The 18,372-nt window shown below is 48.1% G+C and overlaps 2 protein-coding genes across 16 annotated transcripts in view; one reads left to right on the top strand and one right to left on the bottom strand.

The window, feature by feature from the left end:
- The window catches only part of LOC114851963 (C-myc promoter-binding protein-like), a 46,838-nt gene extending 35,472 nt beyond the window's left edge, over positions 1-11,366 (top strand). For 2 of the 11 annotated variants that reach the window (XM_055507217.1, XM_055507223.1), the window contains 18 exons: positions 122-328; positions 488-616; positions 1,224-1,365; positions 2,559-2,687; positions 2,940-3,023; positions 3,852-3,971; positions 4,200-4,328; positions 4,488-5,641; positions 5,919-6,147; positions 6,526-6,629; positions 6,771-6,946; positions 7,035-7,202; positions 7,573-7,753; positions 7,847-8,101; positions 8,229-8,346; positions 9,085-9,247; positions 9,386-9,450; positions 9,575-11,366. In XM_055507217.1, coding sequence (XP_055363192.1) covers positions 122-328; positions 488-616; positions 1,224-1,365; positions 2,559-2,687; positions 2,940-3,023; positions 3,852-3,971; positions 4,200-4,328; positions 4,488-5,641; positions 5,919-6,147; positions 6,526-6,629; positions 6,771-6,946; positions 7,035-7,202; positions 7,573-7,753; positions 7,847-8,101; positions 8,229-8,346; positions 9,085-9,247; positions 9,386-9,450; positions 9,575-9,711 — 3,690 coding nt within the window. In that variant the 3' untranslated portion in view covers positions 9,712-11,366. Of the gene's footprint in view, positions 1-121; positions 329-487; positions 617-1,223; positions 1,366-2,558; positions 2,688-2,939; positions 3,024-3,851; positions 3,972-4,199; positions 4,329-4,487; positions 5,642-5,918; positions 6,148-6,525; positions 6,630-6,770; positions 6,947-7,034; positions 7,203-7,572; positions 7,754-7,846; positions 8,102-8,228; positions 8,347-8,714; positions 8,742-9,084; positions 9,248-9,385; positions 9,451-9,574 lie in introns of those variants that run through there. The other 9 variants (XM_029143908.3, XM_055507219.1, XM_029143910.3 and 6 more) reach the window with 6 other exon arrangements.
- Positions 11,367-11,512: 146 nt separating this feature from the next.
- Positions 11,513-18,217, bottom strand: LOC114852197 (sodium/potassium/calcium exchanger 1-like). 5 transcript variants are annotated; one of them, XM_029144432.3, is made up of 12 exons: positions 17,653-18,210; positions 16,060-17,169; positions 15,411-15,578; positions 15,225-15,333; positions 14,717-14,770; positions 14,401-14,451; positions 13,976-14,050; positions 13,198-13,334; positions 12,849-13,088; positions 12,677-12,766; positions 12,425-12,591; positions 11,513-12,348 (listed from the first exon to the last, which is right to left on the bottom strand). In XM_029144432.3, exons 2-12 carry the CDS (start codon positions 17,008-17,010, stop codon positions 12,099-12,101), a joined length of 2,292 nt encoding a protein of 763 aa, XP_029000265.1. In that variant the 5' UTR covers positions 17,011-17,169; positions 17,653-18,210; the 3' UTR covers positions 11,513-12,098. The 5 variants fall into 5 exon arrangements, with proteins under 5 accessions (XP_029000265.1, XP_055363204.1, XP_029000266.1 ...); XM_055507229.1 differs by lacking the exon at positions 13,976-14,050 and having other exon boundaries at positions 17,653-18,217; XM_029144433.3 differs by lacking the exon at positions 14,717-14,770 and having other exon boundaries at positions 17,653-18,204.
- Positions 18,218-18,372: the final 155 nt, after the last annotated feature.

Below are 18,372 nucleotides of genomic sequence, written 5' to 3' on the forward strand. Positions count from 1 at the left end.
CATTTCACTCATAGAACTCACCAAATCGAACTAAATCTAAAATGAAATTGTCAGATCTTGGTTACAATTTGCTGTACTTTACAGCCAAGAGGCACTTGCACTGATTAATTTTTCCCCCTAGGAGATCAAACTAGCCCAGAAGATAGCTAAGAAGTACTCCTCCATCCCTCAGCTGTGGTCCAAGTGTCTGCTCCGTCATTGCTATGGTCTGTGGTTTATCTGTCTACCAGCGTATGTAACGGTGTGCCACTCCAAAGTGCGGGCACTTCGCACAGCATATGATGTCCTCAGAAAGATGCAGGCTAAGAAGCTGCAAGCCCCGGATGAGGTATGCTGACCCTTTTTTATTTATTTTTTTACACTGAATTACTTGGTTAAACCAAGTGGTGAATAGACACATTCACCTTTTTGTTATTTTATGATTTTTAATTTTTTCACTTTATTTTGCTTTGTCCTTGTCATTACTTTTGTATCTGTACACATTAAGGTCTGTTACCGGGTGCTGATGCAGCTCTGTGGACAGTATGGTCAGCCTGTTCTAGCAGTCAAGGTCCTCTTTGAGATGAAGAAGGCTGGAGTCCATCCCAATGCTATCACTTATGGCTACTACAACAAGGTACGGTACATACTCTAGTCAACATAAAGATTCCATAACTACATATGCAAATCACAGCTTAGACACCATTATGAATATAAATACTAAACCCTTTGCAGATGGTTGTCTTTCCATTGAAGGAATGATGTGAAATATTAATTTTCCTCTACAGTGTTGAACAGTGCACATTCTTTAGGACCTTTAACACAATTACATTTTTGTTCTGTGTCGTCCTTATTGATTTTCTGTTTTTCTGGAGGCTTCTGAAGTGTATTTTATGAACAGACAGATTGTCAGACGTGACTTTCCTTTTTGATGCAAAGTGTGACTGTGGACCTAGTAGCACAGCAGTTAATACTGCTGTGGCAAAATATTAATAAAATATTCATTCAAGATGACTTCATGTGAAATGAGCACTGGGTCAATTTTAGTTCACTTGCTTTAAAATGTTGAGTTGAAAGTGAATATATGAAGCTGGAACTGCAATTTACAGTGTTAACATTTTCAGTGAATTTAATTAGGTGAATATGGGAATATTTCATGGTCCTTGTCTCCTTATCTTGGCCCTCTCTCCCTTTCTGATGTTCTTTCTCCCCCGTCTCGTCGTTCTGTCTTTCCTTGTGTGTAGGCCGTGTTGGAGAGCACATGGCCCTCTAGCACCAGAGGAGGATACTTCCTGTGGATGAAGCTGAGAAATGTCATTCTCGGCGTGGCACAGTTCAAACGGGCACTTCGGCGACATGCTCCTCTCACACAGAGCCCTTTGTCAGGTACAGCGACAGAAGATACAGATGTTGTTGCCACACTGACCAGTGGTTGTTACAGTAATTGACAGATTCTGACCCGTATCGGACACTGGTTTACATTTCCTATTGAGTACATTCCGAATATTGTACATGATATCTTTTTATCACAATGCACTCTATCGCAGGTGGAATAGCAGTGATAATGGGCCCGACAGCAGCTGTTGTACAACACAGCATCATTACTGTTCTTGCTGAAGTCCCTATAGCTTGTTAAATGAGCGGTTCTGCCAGTCTGCAGTCTAGACCATTCATTACCTCCTCACCTGCAGAAAGAGAATGTAAAATGTCACTTGTGACCATATTACAATCTATATTTAAGAAAAACTAACTCTGCACCATAAAACGTCAGATTTTTCATTTGTGTACATAAGTAAATAAGTCCCTGCATGCTAGTGAACATCCGCATAGCCAGTGCATGCACTGTAATACCACTCCTCCTATTCCCTGCTTTTAATGTCCCTGTTATGAATCATAGGCATTGCTTCATTAAATGCTTCTTATGCGTGTGTTCAGTAGTGATTCATTTTGAAGAGAATAACGGTTTCTGCAATATACGATCATCTGTATTCAACAAGAGACTCAAACCTCTGTTAAATTTCCCATCATGCTTTAAATGTTCAAAAATCACAATTTATTATACATGACCGATTTCCGTGCTCTCCTCTCTCACGTGAAAACAGTACGGTTTTGCATTCTTCATGTGTTGAATAAATTCTTAATAAAGAACAACAGGATGAGGTACTGTATCAAACCCGAAAATAATACTTATTCATGTGAATTTCCAGTATTATGCTGTTTGAGAACAATTGTACTTTGAATCAAAGCATCCAACATAAATTCTCAATTTATGTTGTCTTATTTACATGTTTGCAAACATCTGCTTGTGAACAAGTTTCAGATTTCTGAATGTTCATTTAATCTACTGCTTTAGTTGTAATAAGATTTGAGGTATCTCAATGAAACATTTACAGAAGAATGCTCTAGTTCTCTTAATTAATGGGTCTCACGAATATATTCATGTTCAAGTTCTGCTGCATTTATATCAGACATTACAGCAGTATGACACCCAATTACACAAGATTAATATAATTTTTTTAAACCCCTGTGGAGCAGAACTGGTGCTCTGCCTCCTTTAACTCCCTGTTGTGTTTGGGCAGATGGCAGCGACCTGGACGCTGTAAGTCACAGCAGCTTGGATAGCTCTGCTGACACTAACCTGGCCGAGCAGGGCCTCTACGCCAATGACTGCGTCAAACTAGACCCCATTGACGATAGATCTAGCACAGGTACACTCAACCTGGCTGCTGCTTGACTCCATCCCTCATACGCAGCCATCTTGTTCTTCATCCCATTTCTTTTGTCTCAAATACACATTTATTCTCCCTCACTTTCTGACCGGCCTGTTTCTTGATCTTTGCTGTCTGTTTCCCCACTGTCATGAGTCATGTCTCTGTTTGTTTGACTGTCTGTGTGTCTGCCTGCTCGGTGCCTTACCCTGCCCTTCGCTCTGGCCCTGTCTGTGCTGCTCTTGCATGCAGTTGGCCAAGGGGGTTGCGGTGTGGGTGCCCGTGCCCATTTGCACAGTGGGGGTTCTGAGCTCAGAGGAGCCACCCACCACAAAGGTAATCGTCTTTGCTAGCCTGTCTGTGGTGGTTTTCATATTCTCTTCTGAAACATTTTTCACTTGTTGCAGATAATTTCCGTTTGTTGATGTATTTATGATTTTTTTCCTTCCTCCACTGTCATTTCTCTAAAACATCACTCTGATGCACAGATCTCATTTTTTTGTTTTAGTTCTCTGTCTTGCTTCACCACGAAATGATTTCTCATTGTCTGTTATTGCAGATAGTACCAGAGGCACATAGTGTATATATACTAAGTATGGAAATCTTACTGTAATAGTGCTGATGGTACGTTGAAAGACCTTAGCTTGTGTGTAGAATAGCTGAGAGAAAGTCTCAGCTCACAGCAGGATTTTTCCAGGATGTATCCTTGACTTTTGCGATATTGGAATGCGTTTTGTCGTTCCTCCATATCGTTTTACACCTCATGGCTTATTTAGAATTGATGACCAGAGAGTTCTTGGGAAAGATGAAAGAAAAAATCATCAGACAGCTGGTTGCCTGGAGACACATGGAGTATAGAGAAGGCTGGAGGAGAAGAAGGCCGTTGTCTCCTTCTTTGTTAGGATCATGTTTTCTCCATTAAATAGATTCATTACTTTCTGCAGAACTAGAGGAAATGAGGGAAACGTTTTACCTCCATATTTTTCTCATTTGTGCCCCCTGGTAAAGAGTAGACCTGCAGAAGAGTCACGTTGCTTTTTTGGTCACATTTAGTAGAAAATAAAGGACTTGAATCTTAAATCTGAAGTTTGTTTACTACCAGATTTTACATGCTGTTTTAGAGACTGCGCATAATGATGATTATTTTTGTTTCATGTTTTTTAGGAGATCAATCAGATTTGGGTTATAATTCGTTAACCAAAGAGGAGGTTCGAAGAGGAGACTCCAGTGCCCAGGACTCGGTCCCTGACAAAGATGGCAAGAAGGAGAGCGACTGCAGTTCTTGTCAGTAGTGTGCCTGATATTATTGTCTACTACAGTATGACTTATAACTACTATAAAAAGCCAGAGGATTTTCTCTTTGTTTAATCTTTTACCTGCCTTCTTTTGGTTCTTGTATCTCAGACATGTTTTGTCATCTAGTGGATATTCAGAACACTGCTGTTTATGAAGCTGTGGACAGTCTGTAGTAATACAAATAGAGTTTTAATTGTATTTTTTGTCTGTTTATAGTATCGGAGACTGAGAGTACCAAAGGAAGTAAAGACTGCCTTTCTCAGCTAGACGTGGAGATCCATTCCTCCTCCAAAGCCCGTGGCATCGTTCGCAGCAGCTGTAAATCCAAGAGCTCTGCCAGCGCAGGTAAAAAGGAAAACCTGAATGGACTAAGTAGTAGTGGGACGACACAGTGCACATGCGTGTGTGTGTGTTTAACCTGTAACTACCCATGACAGAAAAATATCAAGTCTTTTTAAATGTGTTAGTTCAGCTTTTAAAGCGATTCCTTTAACTCTCTTTCAGGCCACATTGCAGGTCTTCTCTTTACTTCATCTCTGGATGACATTGGAGAGGTCCATACCAACAGTCTGCTGAGGAAACATAAAAGTGCTCTGGGGGAGATTGTTGAAGGCGGCCGCTCTTCTATGGACTGGCAGGGTGTGAGAGACCGCCGGCTTGACACAGGGGGACGCAGTGGCTCCTCTGGTCTCAGCCTGGGTATGAACAAGGGTGAAACCGATCCTCAGAAGATAGCAGGAAACCTGGATGGCCATGGAAAGATTGCATCCTGTGCCAAAAAAAGTAAGAGGCCTCATTCTCTAGCTTTGGGCGGGTTAGAGAGTGCGGTTGCTGAGGCAGGAATTAAGAACAAAGATGAAGAGGAAGAAGGACGTGACTCCAGTGATGAAGATGGAAGCAATACAGATGCCATTTTTGATTTTGAGGATCTGGATTTGGACAAGTCATCCTCAGAGGTTGGGGTCAACACCCATAAATTAAATACATCTAATCGGAAGCCCGTTGAACGCAGTGCCAGCTACAGTGGTACAAGCACGGTGACATCAGGAGGAGCTGTCAAACGCACAGGCATCGAAATGGGCTACGATCCTCTATCTCTGCTGGCGGCACAAACAACAGAGCAAAATGACAATCCGCACTCTGAGGCCAGGACACCAAGCACCGGGAGGAACCTGGCCAAGGAGATCGAGCGCTATATGAACCACATGGGCAGCCCTCTGAGCAGCCGCACGCCCAGTCTGGACCTACAGGACGCTGCCAGCCCCACCCTCCTCCATGGCTCCGCCCACTCCATCCCCCGCAGAGCTAGTCTGCCCCACAGCTCGCCGCTCAGCGCTGCTGGAGTGCCTCGCTCCCGTACGTACCACCTGCCTTCACCCTCGCAGCCTATCTCCCGCCCGCATCGGTGGTCGTCCCCACCGTCTCACAGCTCTAGCACCACTCCCAGCCCCAGCCCTCGCCCCAGCCCCTACAGAGAGAGGGCGGACAGAAGGAGCCTGGCGTCACCTTCACCCTCCTCCTCCTCTTTTGGTCTGGACACTCTGCTCACTCCAAGTCTGGATGTGTTCAAAACCAGTGTGTTCTCTGCTGGGAAGGGCGTGGCAGAGAAGGCTAGCCGCTGGTATTCCCGTCTCGCTACATACACCACACCCACCAAGGTACTGTACTTAATTAAAAGAAAATGGGACTACATTAACATGTTGGTGATTAGCGACTAACATGTAGAACAATTTGTATTAAATAACCGTGTTTGTGCTTTATCTTTATTCCACTGTGTACAATTTGCTACAAAATATGACTCTGACTAAAGCAGGAGTCTAATGTATTGTAATGTTGCCATCTTGTGGCCTCTTGGGGTCTGACACTTCATCTTCTGTGTATTCAAAATAACACACCTGTAAGGTCCCAAATGCTTCACTGTCCTGTGTTGATCAGGATGCTCCCAGTGACCGCCTGAGTGTGTCCTCCTATGGCGTGGGTGATCCAGACTGCTCCTCCCTCCTCGATGAGGACGAATGTGGGACGTTGGAGAGCTCTGTGGTCTATCCACAGAGGAATGGCCTTGTAGGGCCACACAGGAGCCCTAAACACAGCCCACTCCGCAGCACCGTGGAGAGCCCCACTCCAGGCTCTGGTCCTGGGAGACCCACATGTGAGGTACCAGGTAAGTGTGAGTAATGATCTGGTCTCACAATTGCAGAATTTGCATCTCTGCAACTTCAACTGCAGCTTTCTTTCCAATATAAACAAATTCCACAATTCCACAAACGATTCTATTTCAACTTAAATATAAAATTAAGCAGTACTAACTTTGACAACTAGCATTTTTTAACAATCTTTTGCTAAAATATTTCTAAAACATTTATGTAAAAACAAAAAGCTTATCTGTTAATGATTAGTAATCTGCAGCTGATGTTTAGCAGGACTAGTGGCTGACTGTTACATTTACCAAATACCAGTCAGATGGTATTAAGTTTTTCCGTGTGGACCTGTTAATTTTTATTAAGACTGCATATTTGGCTTTTTGGTCATACCCCTGCAGGATGTATCCTGTCCTCCCCTGGATTCCTTCTGCCAGAGAAGTCAGACCTTGGCTCTTCATGCTACACCAGCAGCACAAGCATCTTCAATAACTACGCTATGGAGGTAACACCACAAGATGCAAAGAGTGAAGTAAAGTAGTGAACCACCTTAAGTGGATATATTATACTGTAGTATTATCAAATTGAGATAATTAATGTAGAATGACCAAACCAGCCTTTTCCTTCGTTGTCTGTCTGTTTCTAGCTGCTGATCTCCAGCTGTTCTCGCTGTAAGACATGTGACTGCCTGGTTTATGACGAGGAGATCATGGCTGGCTGGACAGCAGATGACTCCAACCTGAACACCACCTGCCCCTTCTGCGGAAACCCCTTCCTGCCGTTTCTCAACGTGGAAATTAGGGACATGCGAGGACCTGGAAGGTAGACGCATGGCAAAGGCATTGTTTTAGAGGGATTTTAGGTTCTGTCCATTAAAGTTGTCCTTCGTGACATTCTATCTTGTCTCCAGGCTTTTCCTGAAGGGCAGCCCGTCGGGAGATGAAGTGGTGACCTCATCATATTCTGCTTCCACAGGCTTGGACACAGGGACATCCACCTTGTCCACACCCTGTCCGACAACGACTGTGTCCCCACCCTCCCCTGTGGTTACTGTCCAGGAGAGCTCAGCAAGCAGACGGTACTTCCTCAGAATATCGTTCATTTAATTGCAATAGTCGTTACTGCCTTACTGATGCATTTCCAGATGTAATATATGATTCATTTTTCTAGCTTGTGTTCATGCAGTTATACTTTGTCTGATTACGCAATACTTTTGAAGCAGAGACCTGCTACTATAGCTGGCCCATCTGCTTAGTAAAAGAGCACGGTGAGATGATCCGTACAAAGCTCTGTATGAGGAGTAGTGGGTGTCACATGCTTGTATAAAAGCTCTTGTAGTGTTATGAAATGTAACAGGGATGAGCAGCCCGGTTAACGGAAACATTCACCTTTTAATCAAAACAAATTAGAGCTGACTGTATGTGTTGCTTTTTTTTTTTTTTTTTTAGAACTCAACTGACCAGGGCTCAAGGTATCAACATCCCCACAGAGCACCGGCAGGGCACGGATTCACACAGAGCGCCCATGGCCCGCAGTGTCAGTGCCTTTGGTCCCATGGACGAACCATCACAACCCAGCTGCTGTGTGCCAACATCCGGCAGTCTGCCAAGCCGCCTCAGTGAAACCGTGGTACGTCGCAAAGGCATTTACACGCGTGTTCCTTGGCAGGTGTTTGACAGCAGATTATTGACTCTTTAAACTTCCCTCTCTTTTCCCACCAAGGATCCACTGAGTATGGAGTGGCCTCTCCACAATCCAGAGCCAGTGACGGTTCCCTACCTGAGCCCTCTGGTTCTGTGGAAGGAGCTGGAGAGTCTGCTGGAGAACGAAGGTGACCCGGTGATCACAGAGGCCGACATGGTGGACCACCATCCCATCATCTACTGGAACCTAGTCTGGTACTTCAGACGGCTCGACCTCCCCAGCAACCTGCCCGGTCTGATCCTCACCTCTGAGCACTGCAACACAGACTCCCAGGTCAGATGGAGACAAATTTGTTTTTCTATAGATGGGACAAATACAGGACAATGATTAAAGTAAAAAAACTCAAGTTGTGAGGACTTCCTAAACAAACAAGGACACACTGTTGTCAATCTTGTGTCAGGTTCCTCGTCACTGGATGTCGGAGGACAGTAAACATGTATTGATCCAGATCCTGTGGGACAACCTGAAGTTACATCAGGACACAATCCAGCCTCTCTACATCCTCTGGAATACATATAGTAAGTTATACTGGTTCCTCTGTCTGCAGGACAGACCAGTTACTGACTCCTGACTCACTGGTTGTGTACAGCTGATGACAACGGAATCAAAATGTAAAGCTAGGCAATGCAAAGGTTTGGGAACAGATGTTTTCAATTGATTAGTATTTGACTTCAGCTTTTTTATTTACTTCAGAACAGAAATAAAAAGCAAGTTTAATTTTCTAATATTTAAATTGCAGCTTTATTCTGTGACTTTTGCTGCCATCTCTTCTCCCCCGCTCAGTCTGCAGTAATTGTTGAGTATAGAAGGTGTGGAGGCATCCGGCTCCTCCTGGGAGTCGACTAATCCGTGTGCTAACAGCCTCTGTCTGCTCTCTGTTTTCCAGGGCTTAATTGTACTCTGTTATTAGAGAGTGAGTGTTCATCTCTTCCCACAGATCAGTCGTTTGTGCTCTCTCTCTGTCTGTGCTTGCTTCGTGCATTTCGGTGTCGTCAAGCTGTTGTCGAAGCTCGTTCTTTTCTGGCTTTACAGTCTATGGAGCCAAAGTCTTTGTACATCGTGAATTCTGATGATGATTTTGTGATGCACTGTTGACATGGAACGTGCTTGTATCAAATACAGTCCTGTATTTGGGTGTAGGTTTGCTTCATCAGTGGTCAGTGTTCAGCTCCAGTAATGTTTTGGCAAAATGCCTTTGCTGAGAAACATCTTCAGTCTGTTAAGAGTTTCCACATGACGTCTGTGTGTTTGGATAGACGTGGGTTACCCTCTGTCCCGGCCGGTCCCAGAGGAGGAGAGGCCGTTCAGCGAGGACGTACTGCAGAGTGTAGTGAAGAGCATCCAGAGGAACGACGTGAGCCGACCGATGGCTCAGCTGCTTCAGCTCCTGGGACAGACGCTCGGAGTCAAGAGACAAAGGTTTCCTATTTACCAGTTTGATCAAAATGTTCCACTTCCAGCCTGTAAAACATAATGACACGGTGGTGAATCAGTTTAGTTCCTGTTCTGACAGTTCACTTAGAAGTGTCCTTTTACTGAGCTCCTGTTTCTTTGCAGGAGTTTGTACAGAGACATTCTCTTCTTATCGCTGGTGGCTTTGGGGAAAGATAACATTGATATCGGTAAGTGATTTTATAGACTGATGCTGATGCTGTTATATTTGACCTGTCCTTTTATAAAAGGATTTTACCTTGACATCCTCACAAATGTCTGAGTGTGTTATCAGTCTTTGTCTTCGTCCCTCAGATGCCTTTGATCGCGAGTATAAACTGGCGTATGACCGGCTCATACCGACACTGGTGAAGCTCACTCATAACTGTGACCGCCCTCCCAGCACCGGCGTCATGGAGTGTCGCAGGACGTTTGGAGAGCCTTACCTGTAAACACACACACCTTCACACATGACAACGATCTCTCTCCATCCACATCAACGCTTTAAGACGAGCTCAGGAAACCTGAAGACTGTGAATATTTACTACAGTAGTGGCTGTAAGTGATGAAAATGAATAGGCTGACTGCAGTCAGCATTATGTAGCTCAAATAGTAGTTTTAGACCTAAACTAACTCATAATGGAAGCACCACTCACACGTTCATAGACACCAATTCATGCAGTGTTGAGTGAGTCTCACTTGGTTTATATGAAAATCCTTAAAATTATACAAAAATGTCAATACGCGTTTTTAATGTAACATATTGTATAGTCATACATTATATGAAGACTAATATTAGAATATTTTAACTGGAAGTCTATTTATACAAATCGGCTTTATTTATTATATTGTAGTGTTTCGGTCCTGTGGCCGGGTGTCGTCACCACCCACTGCTCATTAGCACCTACATGTGGAGGCAAAGTTGGAGGTTTACAACTTTAGTGTTCGTTTTCAATTAGAACCAGGCTTCTGTGCTTTGACGTCAGGCATCCAAAGACTGAAAACAAACCAGAGCTGCAACGAGTAGTCGCTCCACAAAGTGAATCTGCACTTTCACAACTGATAGTTTCACGGTTTATTCAACCTTGATGCCAGTTATGCTTAAAATCAATCAGTCATTTTCTACAAATGAAATGAACCAGTAGTGACGAGTCATCAGTTGCCTTTAATCTTAGTCCAGTACCTTAAGGTGAAGTTGCCACAGTAGAGCTCTAGTTTCACCTAACAGTAGTTTGTTTACAAAATTCTTTTCATTTCAACCGAGGCTAAACGCCTCATAGACGAGGATGTTTGCTGTATTTGCAACATGTCACTGTTCTTCATCTTGGTACCAACTGTGCTGCTGCGATGAGGAGACGTCCAGGTTTACAGTAGCTGAGTTTATCTGTGGCAGGTCGACCCTTCTCACCTACTGTACCTGTTTTTTTCTGTTTGTTTGTTTTTTTCCCTGGTCTATAGGATCATAATCGTCATTATTCAGATTGAATAGAAGTTTCTGTTGTATGTCACTGTACAAAAAAAAAATCCATATGTGGGCTTTTACTTGTTACAATGTTTGTATGCATATCTGCTTCTTTAGTATGAATTATGACAGCTTCTGGTGACAACAGAAGAATTCAAAACCTTTCTCTGAAACTAAAGCAAAAATTTTTGGAGGCAAATGCTTTTTTTACCATCAAGTATCTGATGAGATAAGTTGGAGGTTCTGTAAAAAGCAATGGTGCAGCAGAGACGTACCCTTTTAGACCAGGTTTTGTCCACGGTGGTTGGATCAGCGTCTGCTCTGTGTAGTAGCTAAAACAATTGACGTCCGTTAAACACCATGTTGTACCGATCCAGTGGTTGAAGGAGGGCTTGAAGTTTAAACTGCAGATCCTATGAATCTCAACCATGTGTGTGAAATGGAAAATGACTGTTGTATTTCACCTCTAAAATGGAGCTTCACTACTTTGGCTGAAAACCTGCTTGACTGGATGGGTCTTACCCTTTGCATAAATCTCATTTTATACCTGTTTATTCACGCACATTAAGGCTTTTTAGACAAGGTTTCGTTTTATCAACTGGACCTTGAGTTCTGTAACTGTAAATAAAACGTCACTCAGACAAATGGTTTCCTCTTTGTCTTTTTAAAGCACTGGTGCGTTGTTGTTGTTGTTGTTGTTGTTGTTGTTAATAGGACTAGCAGCAGGCAGCCTGGAAACAGTGGATGGTTATGATCAGCACCTCGTGTCAGTATTATTCAACACCAACATCTTTCGTTCATGCTTAAAAAAATATTTTTATTGCAGAATGGAATTATAACTTTAAATATGGATTCTTTTTTAATAAGTGATACATGTTTGCATCCACTTCAGTCCAACAAGAGCATTTAACAAGACAATAACATGTGACACCTGGTGGATACGATGACCTGATGCAACAGATTTAACCTCACGCACAGAACATTGATAAACACTGGGGTGGTTGAATAGAGCCGAGGGTTGTAGGAATAACGATCACAACCACAGTACCAAACTAAACTAAGGCTGCATCCAGTGACTTCTATCATTACAGTAAGAAAAGACAATGGTTGGACAACTCCAGAGCGTTCCATAAGCACATAAATCCACCTGATGGGCTTCACTAACACTGATGTAGCATCGGTGTCCATCGTATTGGTTGCTCAGGTAGTAACTTTTTGGACCGATCACATGAAAATGGGACTGTGGATTTTTCCCTTAACATTAAATCTATTCCATCATTTGTCTAGTTTCTACTATGTGGCAGGTCCGGACCATATAAAACGCTGTAGTTCCCGTATTGCTGCTGCATGTGTGCAGTAAATGAAGTGCAGCGCTGCTCAGATAGAAACGGGACAGGTAAGAATGCGGTCCTCCAGCAGAACGCTGAGGACGAGGAACACGAAGTACAGGACGAACATGGTGAGGCCCAGCATCCGGCTCATCTTCCAGCGGCAGGCGGCGATGGACATGATGACGAAGAGGAGCATGAGGAAGAGCAGCACGATGGCGCAGAACAGGCCGTTGGAGCTGACGGTCACCGGCTCGCCGTGGTGGGACAGGGTGTACATGAGCCACGGCACCGGCAGCCTGCGGCGAGGAGCGAGAACCTGAGAGCCTGCAGCGTCTGTGGAGCGGCGCTGGATACCAACACAACAGCACTCACCCAACAGTGATGTCAAAGATGTTACTGCCCACCGAGCTGGACACGGCCATGTCCCCCAGACCCTTCCGGGCCACGATGACGCTGGTGATGAGATCGGGGATGGACGTCCCGGCTGCCAGGATGGTCAGACCCATTATCTCCTCAGATATTCCCACCGTCTCACCCACCTGCAATGACGACATGCAGTCACACAGATGCACTACAGTGAAGCAGGGAATGAGCGGCCGGTGCCGTCGGGTCCGCGGAGCCGACCTGATGAGCCCACCACACCATCAGGTAGGAGAACACCGCGATCCACAGGATGCAGCCAACAAACGTGGCGGCAAAGTATTTCCTGGACTCCTGGAAAACAAGCGGTTCTGTCATTTGTGTAACACAGGTCATGACTGGTGGACGTCAGTGAAGCGGCGCCACAGCAGCTCACCGGGTTGCGAACGTCGGGCAGCGTAACCCACAGCGGGAGCACGATGGGCAGCAGGAGCAGGTACGTGGCCTGTTTGCGCCTGCTGCGAGGCCACTCCAGAGACAGCGGCTCGCTCTCCTCCGCCTCCGCCTCCTGTCCCTCGTCGTCCTCGCTTGCGCTGGAGTCGCTGCTGCTGCTGCCGTCGCTCTGGTCCTCGGCGCTGTCTTCAGACTCCTCTGGATCCAAGGCCGCTGCTGCCGGCTGGAGAACGGGAGACACGAGTGAAGCAGCTGCCAGAGACCAGGATTCAGGTTGAGTGCAACTGAACTATGACCACGCATTGAGGCCAATGAGTGGAAATCATCTGTGCCTTTGACTCTTGGTGGTTTTTGTCGGACGTCCTCTCTGCTGATGTTTCCGTCTTAGGAAGCTGCGAGGTGGACGGCTCCGCTGCGGCGTCTCCAGGACTGGATGCTGCGGGGGCCTGGTCACACTTTGGTTTGTCATCTGGAGGAACGGGAAGAGAACACAACAGACGTGCTGCAACGCTCCGGACCTTCGATTTTACACTACACTACGCTGTACTGTGACAAATAGTGTCGATTTAAACCAGGTGAAGCCGTTTAGTGTGTGTTGGTCTGAAGCGTTACTGGGAGTGACTGGAGCGTGTGCAGATAAACACTCATGCATGTTAATCCCCGGCTGATGGATTCAGACGCGTCGAGGACCCTTGAGACTCGCTGCAGACGTGCTCTGCTCGGCACGCGACCAATCAGAGGCCTCGCAGGGCGTCGCTGTCCTCCAGACGCGCGTCTCGGCTGATGGTGATGAGGAGCAGAGCTTAAGGATGCTCCACATGGAGTGATCTCACTCTGATCCAACCACACCTCAGCCACAAAACGCTGAATTCAACGCGGGACCAAGCTGTGCAGTCAAACCTATCGGTTTCAGCACGTCATCGTTTTCCTGCGTTCACACCAGCTCCCACTTTCAAACACAAATGCCAACACTTCCAAGCTACTTTATTTATAATCAGCAGGTTTGTTCAGTTCGTACATGAAGAAAGGAGCTTTTAACTTGTTGTAAGGTTTTAAAATGGTTTTGGTAACTATTGATCTGTTCTCTGATCGTCTTTTGCATCTACTCACCTCCCGTGCGGTCCCGGCACTTGCTCTGCGGTTTGTCGGTGACTGGGACGTTCAGAGGCTTAACTTTGTTCTTCGCTGCAATTTAGAGAAGGAGCTCTCACACAAGTCTAATGTCCAGTAAGTCACAGGACACGGACCGGAGCATGCGTCTGAACCCACACACGGGCCACTAGCAGAGACGGGTCACGAGCTGCCGCCGTAAGAGCCCAAAGCAGAGAGTCACCCGACATCAGCGATCGTCTGAGCGCCTTGATCTCCTGCGTTGTAGTTTTGGATTATTATCTCTTAGCAGCCAGTGTGTGGGAGAGCAAAGGTCAAGACGTCACAACGACCCGCCAGCACACGGTTCATTCACCACCATACAAACACTGACCTCCACACAAACAGCGGCCGACTCACGGGACAGAAGCAGAGCAGCGTCCTACCTTTCCTCTGCGCTGCTCGCTCCATCCTCACGTCGCCGTTAAAAGACATGTCTGATTGGAGACACACATGAGAGTCAACACCTCAAAGCTGCAGGTCTCCAGCAGCCACTGAGAAACGGCCACTCGTAACACAGACGGACGAGGCGTAGCAGCAGCATGCACACGAGCAGACGGAGACACACTGAGGTTTATGTTCACGTGTGACGGCCGGAACCTGACTTGACGCTTCCTGTCCCAGCGACAGCCTCCACGTCAGCGCTGCATCACAATAAGACACCGCAGGAGACGTGGAGGCGAGCGCGGCTGCAGCTCTTACCTAATCTGCTTTTCCTCTGGCCGGCGTTTTTAACAGTCCCTCTCAGAGCGGCCTCTGGAAGGAAACCAGGCACCGCGTTCACGTCAGCGTCATTCATGCGTCTACTTTTTACCCTGATGGAGTCGTTTGTGTTGGGCCTCCGTGCTCGCGCTGAGGATGGGCCCGGCGCCGATCCAGCTGCACGGAGCAGGTTCGGCCTCCGCTCCCACCAACGCGCAGCCAAAGGGATAAAGAGCTTGTTGCACGGCCGGCTCTTAGCCAGCTTTTATTAGCCTATATTCAAAAGCTGATTAGGGATCAGCTGTGGTTGAACAATGGCCCGGTCAGTTCAAGGACGAGCTCAAGGTCGTCACGCTTCGTTAGAGGAGGCGACAGAACCGGACTGAGCAGAATCACGACCACTTGAAATTAAACTCATTTTAACATTTGTTCTAGAACACAAACTATTGACTAAACTTCTGAGCTGATTTAAGTTTTTACTGCTAAAATGGCTGCTTGTGGTCGTTACCTTCCCCCAGGGGGTCCAGGGTGTGGATCATCAGCTGGAAGATGGTGCTGCGCAGAGAGGTGTTGTGGAGGGAGGCCGTGCTGCCGCCGCGCTGCAGGACGGGACGCGCCTGAGGAACGGAGTCAAACGTCAGCATTCGGCTGCGAATGAAGGAAGCAGCGGCTGAACGACGAGGCGCCTCTTTACCCGGAGCCTGGTTTTGTCCTCATGGGGCTCCGACGGCTGTTTGGTGCACGGAGGGGAGCGCTGACCCGGGCTCTGAGGTGGTTCTGGTTCTGGTTTGGATTTGTCTTCGGGTACTGATGCAGAAGGAGCGGGAGGAGGAGGAGGAGGAGGAGGAGGAGCTTCACCATCCTGTAAACCAGAGTCAGCAGGTCACAACTTAGATAAATATAGAACAATACATGATTAGAAATCAATCCTCTGACACGTTTCTGTTACAGAACCCTTATGTATGAGATGATATAGATATTAGTTCTATTTGTATGCGTGGTCTGCAGCCGACCCACAGAAATGAGCCTCAGAGCAGGAACATTTCTCCATCTCCTCCGTCGGCGCCGGACATTGTGACACCTGGACTCCTTTCTGTTTCAGCATCAAAGCACTCACACAAACACCGGCCGTCACCTGCTCTCAGCCACAACCCCCACGTCTCCCTCATGCACACAGATGCACATGGAGGGAGCGGAGCCTGGGTCTGTTTGTTCTGACTGCTTCTCGTTGTGTTTGTCAGAACCTGTCACGGTACAAACCCCTCAACGCTCACGTTCAGGACACTGGAGCGGCTAAATGTGATGTGACTGAAGAAGTGCATGCTGGGAAAAGCGCCGCTGACCTTCTCCGGCTCGTCTGCGCTCCACACCTTGACGACGCTCGCGTGCTTGTTGAGCTGCGTTTTCAGCGCCTGCTCGATCGGACCGTTGAACTTCATGAAGGCCACGTAGCTGACGTAGCCCAGCACCAGCAGCAGGCTCTCCCACCACAGGATCATCTTGTCCAGGAAGAAGACGATGAGCAGGACCAGGTCCAGGATGTAGAAGGTCACGTCCCGGAACAGCGGCCACCACGTCAGGTGCAGCACCTCCCGCGAGAAGATGGCGCACATGCCGATGACGAAGAGGATGTTGAAGACGGCCGAGCCCACGATGGTGCCGATGCCCACGTTGCTGTGGGAGATGAAGACGCCGATCAGGGAGGTGAAGAGCTCGGGGGCGGAGCCTCCCGCCGCCATGAAGGTGGCGCCGGCCACGTCGTCCGAGATCTGCAGCCGCTCGGTGATGACCTCCAGCGCCGGAACGAAGAACTCGTCGCAGACGATGGCGAGGGCCACGAACATGTAGGTCATGCCCAGGACGTGCAGGAGCACCCAGCCGCGGCGCCGCTGCTCCACGGAGAACATGTCTGCCGGGTACTCGCCCTTCCTGTGTGGGGGGGGCGGTTTGGGGCGCGGGGCGGTCGGCGGCGGCGGCGGCGGCGGCGTCCGCGGTTCTGGAGGCTGAGGGTCCACGTAGACGCAGCGCTCCACGCTGGTGCTGGTGACCACGAGCGGCGCCACCTCGGTGCCGCCGGGCGGCGCCGCCCCCTCGGACCCGTTGGACGCCCTCGGCCCTGCGGCCGTGACCTCTGCGACCTCGGCCCCGCCCGTCTGCGCCTCGGCCCGCGGCCGTGGCAGCCTGGCCTTCAGCGCCAGAGCGTAGACGGAGCCCAGCAGGACTCCGGCCACGAAGAAGAGCACGCGGCTGCGCCCCAGTCGCCTCCGGGGCGCGCGCCTCGTTAACGCCCTCATGGTTCAGCTCCTGACAGGACGTGAAGTCGGGTGCATGGTTACTCCGTCGCAGGCCCAGCTCGGTTCTGGGGTCGACCGGTCCCACGGGCAGAGACGCTCTCACAGGTAAACGCAGTGCGCTGCATCTTTGACTGTGAGTCGCTTCAACCTGTGGAGAGACTGAAAGCAGGAATAAAAGCACGAGAAAAGGGTGTTGCGTCTGTGCGTTGTTCCAGATGTGCAGCCAGTGTGATGATGGGAGATGCAGTCAGCCACCTGTTACTATGGCTACATAATCACAGGCATTGCCTCACAGAACACGCGCAAAGCAGGGAAACGTTTTAAAAGCGTCGAAACAGCGACGTTCGTTCAATGAGCGCTTCAGATGTTGTTCAGCGCAGCAGCGTCGGGCGCAAATGAAACGCACACGTAATCAAACGGTAATTAACTACAAGCTGAATCCACGGAGCATGAAAAATAAAAGGCAAAATGATTTATGCTGTTTATTTAGCGGAGTTATTCGTCGCAGCAGCGACGCAAACCTTCATTCATTCATTCACCGCCGCACAAAAACAACGATGATTAAACGAACGAAGACAACGAGGCGGACGCGACCACGTCTATGCTGCGGTTGTGTGCCGGTACCGGCGGTTCGGCACTAACCTGTAGAGCCCGTTCGGTCCCCGGCCGCCGCGGACCGCCGCTCCAGCTGTGCGTAACGGACGCAGAGATGCTGACTCCGGATTTTGGGGAGCTACGAGGACGCGCCGCATGTCGGGGCTGGAGCGAGGCTCAGCATAATGCAGCTAAGCGGATTAGGGGCCGAACGCCTCGCACCTTCCCGTCCGCGCATAACGCGCCATCGACGCGCGGTGCTGGTCGCGGCCGCCGGTTCTGTCGCTCTCCGCCCAAACGGAGGCGGTTCCGAGAGCGGAGCCTGGTGCACGGACAGGTGACGTGTCGGTCCAGAACTCTGGGTGTGGTCGTCTGCGGCCTGATGAGTGGAGCCGCTGATCTCATCTCATCGGAAGAATTGAAAAAGTTCAATTGCTGGACGTCTGGATACTTGGGTGTAAAAGTTGGGTTGAGACGCGCCTGTGTCATTAAAATGTGCAAATAAGGTCGAGAAGTGTGTCATTTGTGCGGACCTGTGTGATGATGAGAGGAGGGGAATCAATCACTGAGCACCTCCTGCCGAAGTAAATGAAGTGCACAGAATGGATGAACGTGAGTCTGAGGAAAAACCTGGAAAAATCTAACTGCAGCCAAGATCAAATTCAAATTTGGATGTCTTCAGGTGCAGCTGAGACGGACTCATCGTCTGCTATAGAGGGACGTTTGTCACTGAAGTGCAGCTGCTCACTTAATGGCAAATACGAGACA

The sequence above is a fragment of the Betta splendens genome, chromosome 3 (assembly GCF_900634795.4).
Source record: "Betta splendens chromosome 3, fBetSpl5.4, whole genome shotgun sequence".
Taxonomy (NCBI): Eukaryota; Metazoa; Chordata; class Actinopteri; order Anabantiformes; family Osphronemidae; genus Betta; species Betta splendens.